Here is a 17,747-nt window from a genome sequence, read left to right on the forward strand (position 1 = left end):
AGAGCATTGTGGTCTGAAAATATGCAGGGAATGATCCCAATCTTTTGATACCAGTCGAGACCTGATTTATGACCTAGGATGTGGTCTATTCTGGAGAATGTTCCATGTGCACTTGAGAAGAATGTGTATTCTATTGCTTTAGGATGGAATGTTCTGAATGTATCTGTGCTGTCCATTTGATCCAGTGTGTCGTTTAAGGGATTTATTTCCTTGTTGGTCTTTTGCTTGGATGATCTGTCCATTTCAGTGAGGGTGGGTGTTAAAGTCTCCTACTATTATTGTATTATTGTCGATGTGTTTCTTTTATTTTGTTATTAATTGGTTTATATAGTTGGCTGCACCCATATTAGGGGCATAGATATTTAAAACTGTTAGATCTTCTTGTTGGACAGACCCTTTGAGTATGATATAGTGTCCTTTCTCATGTCTTATTACAGTCTTTGGCTTAAAATCTAATTGATCTGATATAAGGATTGCCACCCCAGCTTTCTTTTGATGTCCATTAGCATGGTAAATTGTTTTCCACCCCCTCACTTTAAATCTGGAGGTGTCTTTGGGTCTAAAATGAGTTTCTTGTAGACAGCATATTGATGGTTTTTTTTTTTTTTAATCCATTGTGATACCCTGTGCCTTTTGACTGGGGCATTTAGCCCATTTATTATATTCAGGGTAACTATTGAAAGAGATGAATTTAGTTTAATTGTATTGCCTGTAAGGTGAATATTACTGTATATTGTCTCTGTTCCTTTCTGATCTACTGCTTTTAGGCTCTCTCTTTGCTTAGAGGACCCCTTTCAATATTTCCTGTAGAACTGGTTTGGTGTTTACAAATTCTTTCAGTTTTTGTTTGTCCTGGAAGCTTTTTATCTATTTCTATTTTCAATGGCAGCCTAGCTGGGTATAGTATTCTTGGCTGCATGTTTTTCTTGTTTAGTGCTCTTACTATATCATGCCGGTCCTTTCCGGCCTACCAGTTCTCTGTGGATAAGTCCACTGCCAATCTAATATTTTTACCATTGTATGTTACAACTTCTTGTCCCGGGCTGCTTTCAAGATTTTCCCTTTGTCACTAAGACTTGTAAATTTTACTATTGGATGATGGGGTGTGGACCTATTCTTATTGATTTTCAAGGGGGCTCTTTGTACCTCCTGGATTTTGATGCTTGTTCCCTTTGCCATATTAGGGAAATTCTCTATAATAATTCTCTCCAATATACCTTCTGCTCCCCTCTTTCTCCTTCTTCTGGAGTCCCAATTATTCTAATGTTGTTTCATCTTATGGTATCACTTACCTCTCGAATTCTCCCCTTGTGTTCCAGTAGTTGTTTGTCTCTCTTTTGCTCAGCTTCTTTATTCTCTATCATTTGGTCTTCTATATCACTAATTCTCTCTTCCGCCTCATTTATCCTAGCAGTAAGAACCTCCATTTTTTATCGCACCTCATTAATAGCTTTTTAAATTTCAACTTGGTTACATTTTAGTTCTTTTATTTCTCCAGAAAGGGCTTTTATTTCTCCAGACAGGGATTCTCTAATATCTTCCATGCCTTTTTCAAGCCCGGCTAGAACCTTGAGAATTGTCATTCTGAACTCTAGATCTGACATATTACCAATGTCCATATTGATAAGGTCCCTAGCCTTTGGTACTGCCTCTTGGTTTTTTGGGGTTTTTTTGGGGTTTTTTTTTTTTTTTTGGTTTTGGTTTTGTTTTTTTTTTGTGTGTGTGTGTGTGGTGAGTTTTTCTGCCTTGTCATTTTATCCAGATAAGAATATATGAAGGAGAAAATGAAATACTAAAAGGGTGGCAAAGACCCCAGGAAAATGTGCTTTAAGCAAATTAGAAGAGACCCCAAATCATGGGGGGAAGAATGGGGGTAAAAAGAAGTTCAGGAAAAAGAATTAAAAAAAGAAAAAAAGAAAAAATGTAAAATATATATATATATTAGACTGGTGACTAGAACAGGGTCACCCACTTAATATTGGGAGTATTTTGGTCTCAGAAGAAACTACCTCTCAAAATTTTAAAAAATGAAAAACATATATAAAGGTAAACATGATGCAGGGATGGAATATAACTATAAAGATAAAATTTTTTTTTAACTTCTAAAAAAAGAGTTGATAAGATAAGTTGGTTGGGAGAATAAAGAAAAAGAAAGTGAAGAGAATTTGTTCAGGCTGGAGACTAGAACAAAGCCCTGTGCTAGATTTAAGGTGTATTTTGATCTATTAGAAGAAGTTGTACCCCAAAATGTTTTAGAACAAAAAACCCTATGTGTATACAAAAAATAAAGTTAGATAAAATGAAGAATAAATATGACTATAATAATGAAGTTCAAAAAAGATCTTTTTAAATGAAAGGTATTGTTAAGATAGACTAGTTAAAAAATGTTAAAAGAGGAAAGGGTAAATGTTAACAAAATTAGCAGAAGAAAAAAAATAAAAAAAATATTAATCAACTTTGCAAAGTAATTAGCAGAAGAAAAAAAAATATTAATCAACTTTGCAAAACTAAAGAACCATGGGGATAATGCAATGAATTCCATGCTTTGCTTTCTCCTCCTCTGGAATTCTGCTGTTGTCTTTGCTAAGTGAACTTGGTCTTGGCTGGATTTCTTGTTGATCTTTTGAGGGAGGGGCCTGTTGTAGTGATTCTCAAGTGTCTTTCCCCGAGGCAGAATTGCACTACCCTTACCAGGGGATAGGCTAAGCAATCCCCTCAGGTTTGCTTTTGGGAGCTTTTGTTTTTCTGAATGCTTTCTGTAGAGTTCTGGAGGATGGGAATGAAAGTACTGGCCTCCCAATCTCTGGCCGAGAGCTCAGGGTCCCACACCTCAGTGCACCCTCAGAGAAAAGCGTTCAATCACTCCCGTCTCCCTGGCCTCCACTGCGCTCTGAGCTCACACAGCCTGTGACCAAGCATCTCTGTCTCTGGCCCACAGCCCCGCCTGGAGTCTCTGACCCCACAGATCCCTGAGCTCCTCCAGGGGGCTCTCCCTGGATTTTGTAGGGTCCCCGTTTACAGAGCAGTCACCTGTACCACAGATCATGGTTCAAGGTAACCCCAAGTTGAGAGCTCATTCCTTGGCTCCCTCACTGTAGCCGGCTTCCCCGCTCTAATACCTGTGAGCTCTATTATACTCAGACACCCCCAATCCTTCTGTGACCCCACGGGACATGGGGCCATACTGTCCCCATGTGCGCTTCACCCCAGCTTGGCCTCTGGAGTGATGTCCCTCAGTGGAGCAGACTTTTAAAAGTTCTGATTTTGTGCTCCATTGCTCCGCTGCTTGCCAGGAGCTGGCCCCTTCCTCCAAGGTCTATCTTCCCATCACTTTGGGTTCACTTCTCTGCCACTCCTACCTTTCAGAAAGTGGCCAATTTTCTGTTTCTAGAATTTCTTCTCTTCTTCTCTTTGATCTCCTGTTGGATTTGTAGGTGTCTGGAATGGATTGATAAGCTATCTAGCTGATCTCCTGCTACCTGATGTCATCTCAGCCTGCTATTTCTCTGCCATCTTGACTTCTCCCCTATAATATGCCGATTTTAAGGATTAGGCTACTGAGGTACAGAAAGATAAGTGGTTGCTCAAGATTTCAGAGCTGGTAAGAGCAGAATATGGCTCTGTGTGCAGACAAGAGTCCATACTTTTAACTGCTATGCTATGCTATCTCTCACAGAAGGGAAAGAGAAATGGTTCTCAAGATGTTTTCCTTCTTCTCTTCCAACTTCTACTCCTATGTCATTCCTATCACTAAGTGCTTTATTTCAGATGTTCCACATTCCCTTTTTCCAGTGGGCCATCCCCTGAAGACTCTTTAGAGCATAAGAAGTGTGAGTGGTTTATGGTTTATGGATAGTGATATGGAGGAGTGGTATCTGTGGCTCAGTGGGGGTGACCCTTCCCAGTAACTAGACTTGGAGGAACACAATGTGTGGATTTTTTATTTTCCCACCTTATAATTCGGTCTCCCCACTGCTGTAGGGTAAGTTACTTAAACGTTAACAATGACCAGGTTACTGTGAGTATGAATCTCTAAACCTACTTTGATAGGTTTGATATTAAATAGATCTGGTTCTCAGAAGTTACCGATTTTAATATGCATAGGTAATGATTCAAGTTTGAACTTGAACATGGACACATATGTATGCAGACATATATATTTTATAAGATCAGGGTGGCATATGATGAGTCAGGAAAACCCTAATTGCAAAGTTGATCCCCTGACAAAAATCTTTAGATTGGTCAATCACATCATTAGTTTTTTTTTTTTTTTTTTTTTTAATTTCCTTTGTCTTTTTGGATATTTGTTGAAGTAGTTAACAGCTTTTTGGGTTTTCAACCTTTTTTTGAGGAAACCTCCTTTTTGGAGAAAGCTTTTCTTCATGTCATATGTAGGGATTTAAATGTATAAATTGTCTCTAGTTAAAAAAATCTTTCCTTAGTAAAGTGGTATATCACAGGAAATTCTTAGCTCAATAGATTCACAGTAATATCAGCATTCATAACTGATGCACCTATGCCTAATATATTAATATGTTCACTGACATTGTGACCAGTGTGCACTGGTTTATCTTACAAACAGCTGTTTAACTCTTGTAGTTAGAAATCTTAGAATGAGAATATATACCTTTTGTTAAACAATCTTGCTGACACATTAATTTCTTCTGTATACTCCAGCTTCATTCCAGAATGCTTTCAGAATTCTCCATCAAAGCACTTCTCTTTTTAGTAGAAAACTGGAATTTTGTTGCTCGTGAACCAAGACACATATGTATGTCTTGTACTTTTCTTTTTTTTTTTTAGGATTCATTTATTTATTTGACAGACAGAAATCAAAAGGAGGCAGAGAGGCAGGCAAAGAGAAAGGAGGAAGCAGGCTCCCCGCTGAGCAGAGAGCCCCATGTGGGGCTCGATCCCAGGACCCTGTAATCATGACCTGAGCTGAAGGCAGAGGCTTTAACCTACTGAGCCACCCAGGTGCCCCTTAACCTTACTTCTGATCAGGAAATTCCAAGTAAAACAGCAATGAGATAACTGTTTTTCACTGATCAAATTATTAGCACAAATTAATAATACTCTGTGCTTACAAAGGCACAGTGGGGAAAACATGCTTTCACCCAGCTGATGGGAATATATATCAGATGACCTTTCTGGAAAATAGTATGACAGTATGTATCATGAGCCCTAGAAATGTTCCTGTCCTTTGTCCCAGAAATTTCCACTTCTGAAGACTCTGGCCATCGGTAATCTGAGCATGGAGAGGGCTTCGTGCATAAGATGTTTACTGCAGCATTAGATATGATAGCTAACCCAGATTGTCAGGGCTGGAGCTCGCAGTAGGACAGAGAAGCCCCCTCACTTCCCATCTCCCATCGCGCGTGGTGGTGTATGGATCAAATTGCTTCACTGCTCAATTATATTTTTGTTTTTGTCAGTCTGCCAGGCTATGGACAGACCAGTTTTCTGAATTAAAATCATGGGCCGATTTTTCACATTTAGATCTTGGATGGTCCTATTACCTCCCAATAAAGATGATTAGATATTTGAGGGACAATTAAATAGTTAAATAAAGGGAAATTTGGTTGGGGAAAGCTAACGTGGATTTGGTAGTTATTTGAACCAAAAAGAGAGAGCTGAAATGATGTATTCTGTTGTGTAGTAGGAGAGAGAGAATGTTTATGCCGGGAAATTGGAGGATGATTTGAAACATTTCACAAAAATCATTGAACTGTCAGAGGAAAAAAAGTCAACCCTGACCTGTAACAGACTTAGAAACTGAAACAGCCTGAAAATTAAACCCTACTTGGCAAGTGAATAATTAAGCTTCTTTGGACTCTCCCCGCTCCCTGGCTGTGGGTCTGTGACAGCAGGAACCCGCTCCGTTTCAGCACATTTGCATATCGCCTCCGTCCACCAGATTCTCATCTCCAAGGCAGAAGGCCCTCATTGTACTGGGGCTCACCCCTTAGCTCAGGGTACAGCACGCCCCTTTGCTAAGTGTATTAGCTGGCATGTTGTTGGTCCTTTCGACGAGAACTTTCCAGACTGTTATTTAACATGAAGGTTTTCTTTCAACTAGGATTACCAGACCAATAACAATGACCAGGCAGTGGTTGAAATCTGCATCACGAGAATCACAACAGCCATCAGAGAGACAGAGTCGATTGAAAAGCATGCAGAGGCCCTGGTGGGGCTCTGGGACTCCTGTCTGGAGCACAGCCTAAGACCCTCTGGGAAAGATGAAGACACTCCCCATGCAAAAATTGCTTCTGATATCATGAGTTGCATTTTACAGGTATGTCAGCGTTCACTATCACGCTGTTCGACACTGGCTTTGCAACTTCGGTGAAGTGGTATCTCTGAACCAAGAGCTAATGTTTCTCTAGCCCTCAGATCTGGGAAGAAGACCCCACAAACCATCAACAGCTGAGCCCTGCGGGGTTCTAGAGAGCCTCTTCTGTCTGTAGGACACACTGTGGGGAATTCAAAGTAATGCTGCAGGAAGCTCCAGTCTATTTAGACAGATAAGACACAGGCATATCTAAGCTTAAAATTAATGTATGCCAAGATCCAAATGATGAAAATTCAGAACAAAAAGACCTCTTTTATCCAAGCTGACCAAGAAGGGGTGGGGTCTGAACTGAGGGACCATGAACTTAGAATATGTGGAGAGAAGTGATTTAATCATTTTTACATGTACCACTATATGTATTGTGAATTTTCTGCGATGATAATATTTGCCTATTCTAACTGTGCCCAGCTGGCTCAGTTGGTAGAACGTGCAACTTGATCTCGGGATCATGACTTTGAGCCCCAAGTTGGACATGGGGCCTACTTAAAAAAAAAAAAAAAAAATCCTTTCTCTGGTATAAACATGAATTTGGAATTTGGGCTCAGCCAAAAACCAATTATATGATTGAAATGGTAGGGAGTCACTTAACTTCCTAAGCCACAGTTTCTTGCCTTAAAATACAGATGAGATGACATTGCCTAGGACAAATTTTACCAACCAGTAAATGTTGGTGCTGTTGATATGTGTTTTTCAAAAGAGGATTCAGTGGTCAAGTAAGTTTGGAAACACTAAATTCAATTTTTCTCTTTTGGGCTGTCATATGTTTCATAGTATATTAAAGGCTCTGAAAAGTCCTGCAATTAAGAAATCTCATTAATTTTGTTTAGTACAGTGTTGTTGATTCTGGTATGTCAGGAAACTTCCTTTTCCCTCCCTGTCCCCAACACAACATTTATGAATACCCCTCAAGACTATGGTTTCTGAGCCCAGTTTAGGAAATTCTGATTATGTGGGAGTGTTTAGCACTGCATGTGACATCTAATATTAGCCTCCTTTCTTCTTTCCTTCTTCCTCTTCTTCCTCCCCCTCCTCCTTTCTCTCCACCCCCACCCCCCTCCAACTTCCCCTCTCCCCTTCTCCTCCCCTTCTCCCCCTCCCCTTCCTCTTCACAGCTGTCTATACTGAAGTGGACCATATTCCATTTTGTCTGTCTAGACCAGACAATGGTCTACTGAAAAAAAAAAAAAATGATTCTACATACTCTGTCACTCTGTTTTTTCTTTGTCCCCAGGGTTAAGGATAGGAGGGAAGGAAATGGGGATTTCGTCAAAGTTAGTGAAAGATCAATGCTGCAAAGACCTAATACATCTGTTCTTCACTGATTATCTTAAATATGTTATTGATGTTCATCAGAGACATAGATTATCTTACTCCAAAATGCCTTTCCACAGACATCAGACAGAAATTCACAAATTATCCATATTCCCCAGCTCCTACTGTGATTTCAAAACTATTGGTTTGGACTCTAGAGCGGTGCTATCCAATAGAAATGGAAGGTAATCTATAAACCTAAGCCACATATATAATTTCAAATTTTGTAATTTGAAACATAAAAGCCACATTGTAATTTCAAATTTTCAAATTTTCAAAATTTCACATTAAAAAGAAAAAGAACTGATGAAATACATTTGATAATATATTTTCCTTAACCTAGTATATCCAAAAAATTATTTCAATGCATGATGTAAAAGGAGATATTATACTTTTGTTGTATACAAGTCTTATAAATCTGGTGTGTGTTTTAGCACATGTTACTTTGAAGCGATCACATTTCATGTGCTCAGTTGCTTCCCATGGGTCGTGGTTCCTGTGTCAGCACAGTTCTAGAGAGTCAGGAGGTCTTTCTGGGTGGAGACCACATTTGAAAAGGGTTATGAACCATGAGCAATGATTTCAGCAGGTAGGATATATAGAGCAAGAGGACATTTCAAGCAGACAGAAGATTCCAAGCTTGTACAGAAGTCCAGATTTGTGCCCTGAGATCAAGGTCAAAGAGTTTTAAGCAGGCTGCCCTTCAAAAAGCCCCAATTTTAAACATAAGGGGGATGGTTCATTCTGGGCAAAGACATTAGATCTCCTACTTAAGAAAGGGGCATACACAAACGATGAATCATGGAGGGCTACATCAAACAGTAATGAAGTACTGTATGGTGACTAACATAAGAGTAAAATAAATTTTTGAAAAGGGGGAGGTTGAAGATGGGGGTAAATAAAAATGTAATTTCATGCTGATCAGTGACTCCAAGGAAATGAATCTGTAGGGTTGTCAAGAGCAGGACCCGAAGCACAGGCACGGATATTTTGGGAAGGGACAGTGGACAGGGCTTCCGAGTAAGCCTCTTGGTTGAGAGGGACAAGTGAGTCACAGAAAGGGGTGACTCCAGCCTGAAGGGCCAGTGTGGGCACAGGCTGTTCATTGTGCACCCTCCGAGGAAGCAAAAGGTATTAAAATGGAAGGCAGGGAGCCCTAAAGGCAAACTTGCTTTTTGGCCAAGTTCAGTCATTTGTGCAGGCCACCCCTGGGGATATGGTTCCAGAAAGTTAGCCCTAGGATCTGAAGTCAAGGCTGTGGTTGCAGCTTTGCTGTGTAGCTTTGATCAAATTTTAAGGGAAAATTTTTGGCCTGTGGTAAATATCGAAAACACGATTTTGTACTACATGTAATTTCGGATCTTGTGGGAACCATGTAGAAATCCAGATGACTCATATTCTGCTCTATTTTTTTCAATAAAATAAAACAGTAGATCAACTTTAAAGCCAACCACTTAGCATTTTGAGCTTACACAAAAACAAAAAAATAACAAAACAAAAAAGGAAGAGTGATTCCTTCTCTAGTCATTTACCTCTGTCAGATAAGCAATGCCAGAATCACACTATCAAGCACAGACCTACCCGTTCTTCCCACATCCTTGACCATTTTAACTTCATTTTTTTTTCTCCTGGCCATTTCACTATCATTTCAGGCTAAATATGTTCCCACACACAGAACCTTCCTTTTTTCCCCACATTGCTTTTTTAGATTTTTTTTTTTTATTTTTTATTTATTTGACAGAGAGAGATCACAAGTAGGCAGAGAGGCAGGCAGAGAGGCAGGCAGAGAGAGGAGGAAGCAGGCTCCCCGGTGAGCAGAGAGCCCGATGCGGGACTCGATCCCAGGACCCTGAGATCATGACCTGAGCCGAAGGCAGCGGCTTAACGCACTGAGCCACCCAGGGGCCCCTCCCCACATTGCTTTTTTAACCCACTTCAGGTGACTCCTTCCTTTTCTACTTTTAATTAGTAATTATATATTTTGTTCTCTCTTTTCTTGGCCCCTATGTTCATGAACTTGGCACATTTACCTTAAAGTAGTTTTTAAAATTCCAGTATTTGCCTTCTATACATTCTTCTGTACAGAATCAGTACCTGTGTGATATGTACCTGTGAGTTCTGCTTTCTTTTGCCTACCCCATGTCCATAAGCAAGTCTCACAACCTGTCCTTGATAAAACAGAGGATGAACCAGATGATCTCTTAGCTTCCTTTCTGGTCTAAAATTCTAACTCCTGCAGGAGATGCGAGAGGTAGAATAGCAAAGAGATTTGGAGCTTAAGGGCCTTTAAGTCAAATGTTCTTGGTCTTCTATAAATGAGAGCTTGGCAAGTTATTTTATCTTTCAGTTCTGTCTTCTGTAAAATGGGCATAGCTCCACATGCTGCTGGTGAGAACCATCCTTTATTAGAAAAGCAATCTCCATTTGTGGTCTGGCCACAGATGTACATATTTCCTACCATAGCTTCCTCCAACCAGGTTGCTCTGTGGAGTTGACCAATGCCTATTTCTTTGTTTCTAGAAAAATCCTGAAAGGGAAGATACTCCCTGTAAGGCCCATTGCATTCTAGGAGCCATTCAAACCTGGGGAGGGTTGAAGAAAATAAAAAAAATACTGCAAGGAGGCTGTAATTATTGACAGAGCTGAGGTCCTAGAATGAAATTCTAGCTTGAACTGACAGGCCAACCATGATGAGGTTGAGAGTCAGTGCCTGGTTTTACTAGCTAAGGTGGTTAGAGCATCTTTACCAACCAAACTGCTTACAGAGCTGTTGCCAAGTAAGCTCAGCATCTCCTCTCTTTCTCCATTTCTGCTTGTGTTGGTGATGACTGTATGAAGAAAGGGATAGATAGCTAAAGGGGGTTGTCTGGAGGCAGGAGAGAAGAATCACAATAGTCTTCATGTTCACAGTTGGATCTCTTATTTTTCCTTTTTTTTGTAGATGGACCAACTATCCCTTCGCCTTGATTCCACATTTTAATTTTCTAATTTCCTCTTCAGTTAATGATGGATAAGATTCACAGTCTGTTGCTGGCTGGTATTGCATGTGAAGTGCCTTGGACATTTTTTAGAGCATTTCCTTTGTAGCTCCTGGGGGCAGAATTGGTGACCTTGACCAAGAAGTTTATTCAGTAGGCAATTACAACTCTACCATTTACTTGCAGTGTGATCTTGGGCAGTTCTACCTTTCGGTGCCTTGCTTTCCTCATCTGTAAAATGCTGCAGCTGCCTCATGAGTTTTTGTGAGGATTACATTGTCATTAGATAATAGACATAAAATATTTGGGACGCAGGAAATGCGGCATGAGTACCGATTCTTGTTGGCATACTCTAAAATAGCACTCAGTGCTTCCTAACAAGCTATTCATTTAGGTATTTATTTTAGCCATTGTTCATTGCTTGTTTCCCCCTCCCCAAAAGAGAAGCTCTGTTTTACTGATGATCTTAGCACCTAGAATAGCAAATAACACATAGTAAGTGCTCAAAATAATATTCATTGAATGAAGGAATGAATGATTGAATAGATCAGGAGATGTGGCTGCCCTCTGGATTCTGCAGAACAGCTATGTTTCTCTCTAGAATGAGTCCTAGTACTTTCTCTCAGTTAATGCCACACAAGCCCATGGCAAAAAAAAAAAAAATGGGAGGAGACTGGGACACAACCTCCCAGGTTACTGAGACCCACTCTTTTATTACCTGTCTGAAAATCCAGTGGGAAAATTTAGGTGTATGTGCCATTTAGATTTTATATATGCCTATGCTGCTAAGAACCAAGCAATTTATATAAAAATCCAAAATTTGCTTGTTTGATTATCTGATCAGTGATGCAGGGTGAAAAGCCATAAAACAGTGATTTTAATAAATGACACTTAATATTTCTTGAGATTACTCTTTTATGGCTTTTAGTTGAATTCAAAGTCCAAGAGCCAAAGAGCTTTTTAGTTGCTATCATCTCAGGCAGATATCTCTTTTACTTCGCTTTATTCTTTTCAATTCTGAAACTCCGGGAAATGTTCCCAAAGCACATGTTTTCAAAAGGAAAACCTCCACCAAAAGCTCAAATTGGTGCTAATCTAGTTAAGAAATATAATTCTTGGCATCCGTAGAACAAAGACCTTTTGTTCTGCTTTTATAGCTAAAAATAACCGTCCCCATGAGCAAGTCTTTATATCTACCCTGTACCTCACTGAGTGTGTTCCCCGAGTACTGGGCACTGAGTTGTAGGTAAGATGATACACATACCAATAAGCTCACATCTGCACCGAGGGGCAAGGGCCATCGTAAGCTTCTGTAGTAACAGCTGCTATTAATGTGGTTTGTTTGTACAAGTGATCATTGGGTTTTCTCTGTGTGTGTACCATTAGCATTTCTGTGATCTAAATAATCTTAAAGATAACAAATTCATGGGCCTGAGATGACTGGAGAGTGAAACTCAGCCATTAGAAGGAGGTTGGATGGTACCTGCTAGGTCCATGGGACCTGTGTCTTTCTAGCCTCTTCTTGGCCACCCAGGCCCTTGCTCATACCCCGTTTCTGTTATCAGTGCCCATGGCTTCTTGATACACTAGAAATGGCCTAGATGCTAGTTAGAGATTGAAAGCTTTTGGTAGTAATTCCTTGGTGTTCAAACAAGCGATGTGCTCTTTGCTTAATGTTTTACTCCTCCTGTCATTTGAAAGATTTCCAGATGACATATGTGAGAGGAAAATAGAAAAATTGAGTGTGTTGAAGTTTTGTTTTGCTTTTTAATTATGACATTATACTTTTATTTTATTTGACTTTTATTATTTATCTAGTTTTATTAATTTCAGAGGTTGAATTTAGTGGTTCATCAGTTGCATATAACATCCAATGCTCATTACATCACATGCCCTCCTTAATGCCTATCATCCAATTACCCCATCCCCACCCATTTCCTCCAGCAACCCTCAGTTTGTTTCCTAGAGTTCACCATCTCTTATGGTTTGCCTCCTTATTTTGATCTTTTTTTTTTTCCTTCCCTTCCCCTATGTTCATCTGTTTTGTGTATTAAATTCCACATACGAGTGAAATCATATGATAATTGTCTCTCTCTGACTGACTTATTTCACTTAGCGTTATACCCTCCAGTTCCATTCATGTCATTGTAAATGGTAAGATTTCATCCTTTTTGATGGCTGAGTAATATACGTGTGTGTGTGTGTGTGTGTGTGTGTGTGTACATACACACAACTTCTTCTTTATCCATTCATCTGTCAATGGACATCTGGGCTCTTTCCATACTTTGGCAGTTGTGGACATTGCTGCCATAAATATCGGGGTGCATGTGCCCCTTCAAATCATAAATAAATACCTGGTAGTATTTGGATAAATACTTTGGATATTTATATTTGGATAAATACCTGGTAGTGCAATTGCTGGGTCAGAGGGTAGCTCTATTTTTAACTTTTTGAAGAACATCCATACTGTTTTCCAGAGTGGCTGCACCAGTTTGCATTCCCATCAACACTGTAAGAAGGTTCCCCTTTCTCTATATCCTCTCCAACACTTGTTGTTTTCCTCAGAAAACATTTGTTGTTTTCCTCAGTTTCCTATTTTAGTCATTCTCATGGGTGCAAAGTGGTATCTCATTGTGGTTTTGATGTCTTCTTTGGAGAAATGTTTGTTTATGTCTTCTGCCCATATCTTGACTGGATTTTTTTGGGTGTAGAGTTTGTTAAGTTCTTTATAGATTTTGTATACTAGCCCTTTATCTGACAAAACATATGCAAATATGTTCTCCCATTCAGTAGGTTGCCTTTTAGTTTTGTTAACTGTTTCCTTTGCTGTACAAAAGCTTTTTATCTCCATGAAGGCCCAGTAGTTAATTTTTGCCTTTATTTCCCTTGCCTTTGGAGGTGTGTCTAGCAAGAAGTTGCTGTGGCTGATGTCAAAGAGGTGGCTGCATGTGCTCTCCTCTAGGATTTTGATGGATTCCTTTCTCACGTCGAGGGCTTTCATCCATTTTGAGTTTATCTTTGTGTGTGGTATAAGAAAATGGTCCATTTTCTTTCTTCTGCATTTTTTAAAATATACTGTCATTATTAAAAAACAATGGCATTACAGTTTTTAAAAAATTTTACACATTTCACTTAGAATCACACTTCAAAGACTTTCACGGTTGCCTACTATTTTTCTCTAGAACATCTAGAGTTGTAAGAAGAATATGATGGAATTGGTTAGGACAGCCTGTTCTTTCATGGTTGCTGGCAAACATTAGCTCACCCCCAACGTTTAAAAATATCAGTTGCTGCAAGTACTGATTTTCATTGGTCTTTCACAGTCTGTGTTCACAATTAGCTGGAACATGAGTTATACTCCCCAATGCTGCCATCTGTGGTTTCTAAGCAAGTTATAGGTAAATGTGCTTGGAGATGTATTCCTCTAATGGGAGATGTATTCCTCTAATGGGAGACAGCTGCAAGCTGTCCTTGACTAAAGGCTCAGAGTAGATAAAGTAACCCTGGGCACAAAGTTCTTTGTTGGAAAGCTCTGAGAGGAATTGTGTGATTGTGTTCCACTCTCAAAACCAGGGCTTTGATTAGCCATGGCAGGGATAAAGATGTGTCATCTCAAAGTTAAACTAGCAAAAATCTATGCATGATGGAAAGATTGGCTGTCTGTAGGGGCAACCTAAAAATTGTATAGGTGAGACTGAAGGGTTTGGGGAATACCCAAATGCTATAATTGAGGTAACTTAAGTACTACCTCAAGGGAGCAGGGCTAGAATAAGATTATAAAGAGAAATAGAACAAATCAATTGGCCTTGCTAAACAACACCACTTCCTAAACATACTGTGAAGAATATGTCAACAAAAAGGAGGATGCTCAGTGGGGGGTCATTATTATGGCATAGTTAGCACAATTACCCAGTACTGTTTTGTGTGTGTGTTTGGAGGCAGTGGGTAGAGACTGAATCTCATGGATAGGAAAGTTCCAGTCAGTCACTAGAGATGGGGATTTGGTTATGGGGTAGGATTGTTATTTGAGTCGGGTTTCACCGTGGCAGGATGACATAACCCTCAGGATCTCTCTCTGCTCTTATCTGATTTTGTGCCCATCAGTGAGCATTCTGGTTAGTAATCTGGTTCCTGATATCCTCATAATGTGAAAGAGTCTGACCTAGGAAAGACCCTCACTGTAGACGAGTAAACTGGCATGCCTGATTATGCACCAGGCTTTTGGAAATCCCTTGGTGTGAGTTAGCATCAGTGGATCCAAACAATTCTGTCTGGCCTGACTAAGCACACACTCAGACTTCTAAAGCTGAAAGGCAGGGAGCAGCCAGCCTCCCAGGGAGGCCTCACAGCTCATCACATCAGTAATGGTCCAGTCCAATCAGGCCCAATTAAATTCACCAGGAGAGGAAATACTCAAGATAAAGTCAAAGCCTGGTATCAGAGAAGTCTGGCTGTAAGCCACGGTCCCAATAGTTAGACGCCATGAGGAACTCTAAGAAGGATAGGACCGAAACCTAGTGAGTGGAACAGCTACAGAAGCACAGGGTTTGTTACAAATGGATAGGGTCAGAACTTGCAAGATGGTTGACTTAACCGTGAGATACCAGGTTAGGTTTTTGAATACTGACTTTCTCTGCTCAGGAGTCAGATTGACCCTTGAATCTGGAAAATGGGTGGAACTACAGAAATGGATTAAGGCTTTGTTGGTCTGTTTTTGTTTCTAGGGACCAGGAGAGGGAAAAAGCTCAAGCACAAAAGAGTTAACTGACTCACTTAGGAAAATTGGGGACAAATATTGGCCTCAACACAGCCTAATGCATAGGGCACAAATGATGCCACCAGGACCTATTGTCTCTCAACATGTCTCTCAGAAGCATATTGCCTTGTATCTCATACAGAGTCTCTCCTACTGAGGTCACAATCTGGCAGTAGCTACTCTCGGTCTTCCATGCTCAACACTTTGGATTGAGTAGAAGAGAGAATCTCTTTCACAGAGCCCTTTAATGACTCCTTAACTGTAATTGGGTAACTTTCCCATTCTTGAACCTATCATCTGGACAAATGAAATGTGATTCTCTGCTTGGTCAATGTCTAAGTTGTTTGATGACCCCTGAAGCCAAAGGTGCAAATGCCCCCATTAGAAAGAAGTATCATGGCTGAATGGGTAAAGAAGATGTGGTATATATATATATATATATATATATACATACATACACACACAATGGAATACTATGCAGCCAACAAAAATGAAATCTTGCTGTTTGCACTGATGTGGATGGAACTAGAGGGTATTATGCTAAGCGAAATAAGCCAGTCAGAGAAAGACAATTATCATATGATCTCACTGATAGGAGGAATTTGAGAAACAAGACAAACGATCATAAGGGAAGGGAGGGAAAAATGAAACAAGATGAAACCAGAGAAGGAGACAAGTCATAAGAGACTCTTAATCTCAGGAAACAAACTGAGGGTTGCTGGGGTTGTGGCACGGAGGGATAGGGTGGCTGGGTTATAGATATTGGGGAGAGTATGTGCTATGGTGAGTGCTGTGAATTGTGTAAGACTGATGAATCACAGACCTGTACCCCTGAAGAAATTAATACATTATGTGTTAATTAAAAAAAAAAAAGTATCATGGCACCTTGGCCATAGAAGTAGGAATTGGCTAACAGGTGTGTAACAACTCACCTGCCCAGTCAGGGTAGAAAATGTCCAGAAAATGGATGACATTGGAGGTTCAGACCCATACTCAGCCATTGCTGGCAGCAATATGAACAAGAGACATAGGAGCAAATGGGCCCCCCACCTCCGTGCCTCCCTTTCTGTCACATTCTGTTCCGGATGACAGCTATCACAATATATTTATATTTTCTTCATTGGTTACTCAGTTTCTCAGATGTTTATTGAACGCCTACCCCAAACCTAGAATTGTGGGTGGTATTAGAGGGAGTAATTCACAGCTGGAAAGATATAAGCACTTTTCACATGAATGGTTACAGAAAAATAACTGCCTTTTATTTCTAATATAATAATATGAAGTCAAACATAGTGTACAGTGTGCAGCCTTTGCCTAATAGGCTAAAGGATGGGGTTGATGGTCAGAATAGTTGATGGCAGTGAAGAAAAATTCTTTAAAATATATATATATTTATTTAATTGTCAGAGAGAGAGAGAGAGAGAGAGAGAGAGCACAAGCTGAAGTAGTGGCAGGCAGAGGGAGAAGCAGGCTCCCCACTAAACAAGGAGCCTGACACAGGACTCAATTCCAGGACCCTGAGATCATGATCTGAGCTGAAGGCGGACACTCAACCCACTGAGCCACCCAGGCATCCCTAACCATTCATTTTTAAGGAAATAATTTATATTTTTAACTATTCCCTAATTAGGTGATTAAATGTTGATGACACTATTTTATATGTAAGGATATTGATGGCCAATCATAAAGTAAAACAAAAAGAGAATCATTTTAGGAGTCAGCATTTCTTTAGTTTTTAGTCTTATATTCATTCACTTTTTTCTTCTGAATCTCACTGACTGAGTTTTTAAGATACAGTCAGAAGGCACCTTGTTCAACATTCCTTAGGTTGTTAAATATAAATCTGAGGAGTTACTTTTGTCATCAATGATTCCTGATCACCTTAAGGATCAATTCCAAATTCCTTGTCATGGAATGCCAGATCTTTCTAAATCATGCCCCTTTCACTTCTCCTGTCCCTGTGCTCAATTCCCTACTCCAGCCTTCTCACAGGTACCGCACTCCCACTGTGCAAAACTATTCACAGTTCCAGTGGTGCCTGCTCTCTATCACCTCTTCTGTCTACCCCTTTCCTTGCCATCATGGAGCCATCTCCTCTTCATCCACCAGGTCCAGCTAAGACATCACTCCCTCCAGAAAGCTTTTGGACACCCTCCAGGACTGGGTTCTGTATTTCTTCTTTGTTCCCTCAGCATCCTGCACTTGCCTGTCTGTGCCCTCATCAGCCTATTCACTGCCTGTTTGCCTCCAAGTCTCCCCAGCAAGGACAAGAATCCCCAGAGGCCCCTATATAATGAAAACAGGGTGGGGCCCGTGTTTTCACAGCTGCATTCTGGAGATTAGCTCAATA

At 40.1% G+C, this 17,747-nt stretch overlaps 1 protein-coding gene across 9 annotated transcripts in view; it reads left to right on the forward strand.

Moving 5' to 3' along the window:
- VEPH1 (ventricular zone expressed PH domain containing 1) overlaps positions 1-17,747 on the forward strand; it is a 250,115-nt gene that overhangs the window by 27,722 nt on the left and 204,646 nt on the right. For all 9 annotated transcript variants that reach the window (XM_059391671.1, XM_059391670.1, XM_059391669.1 and 6 more), the window contains exon 3: positions 6,080-6,295. In XM_059391671.1, the coding sequence (XP_059247654.1) occupies positions 6,080-6,295 (216 nt within the window). The remainder of the gene's footprint in view (positions 1-6,079; positions 6,296-17,747) is intronic.

Source organism: Mustela nigripes, chromosome 2 (genome assembly GCF_022355385.1).
Source record: "Mustela nigripes isolate SB6536 chromosome 2, MUSNIG.SB6536, whole genome shotgun sequence".
Classification (NCBI taxonomy): Eukaryota; Metazoa; Chordata; class Mammalia; order Carnivora; family Mustelidae; genus Mustela; species Mustela nigripes.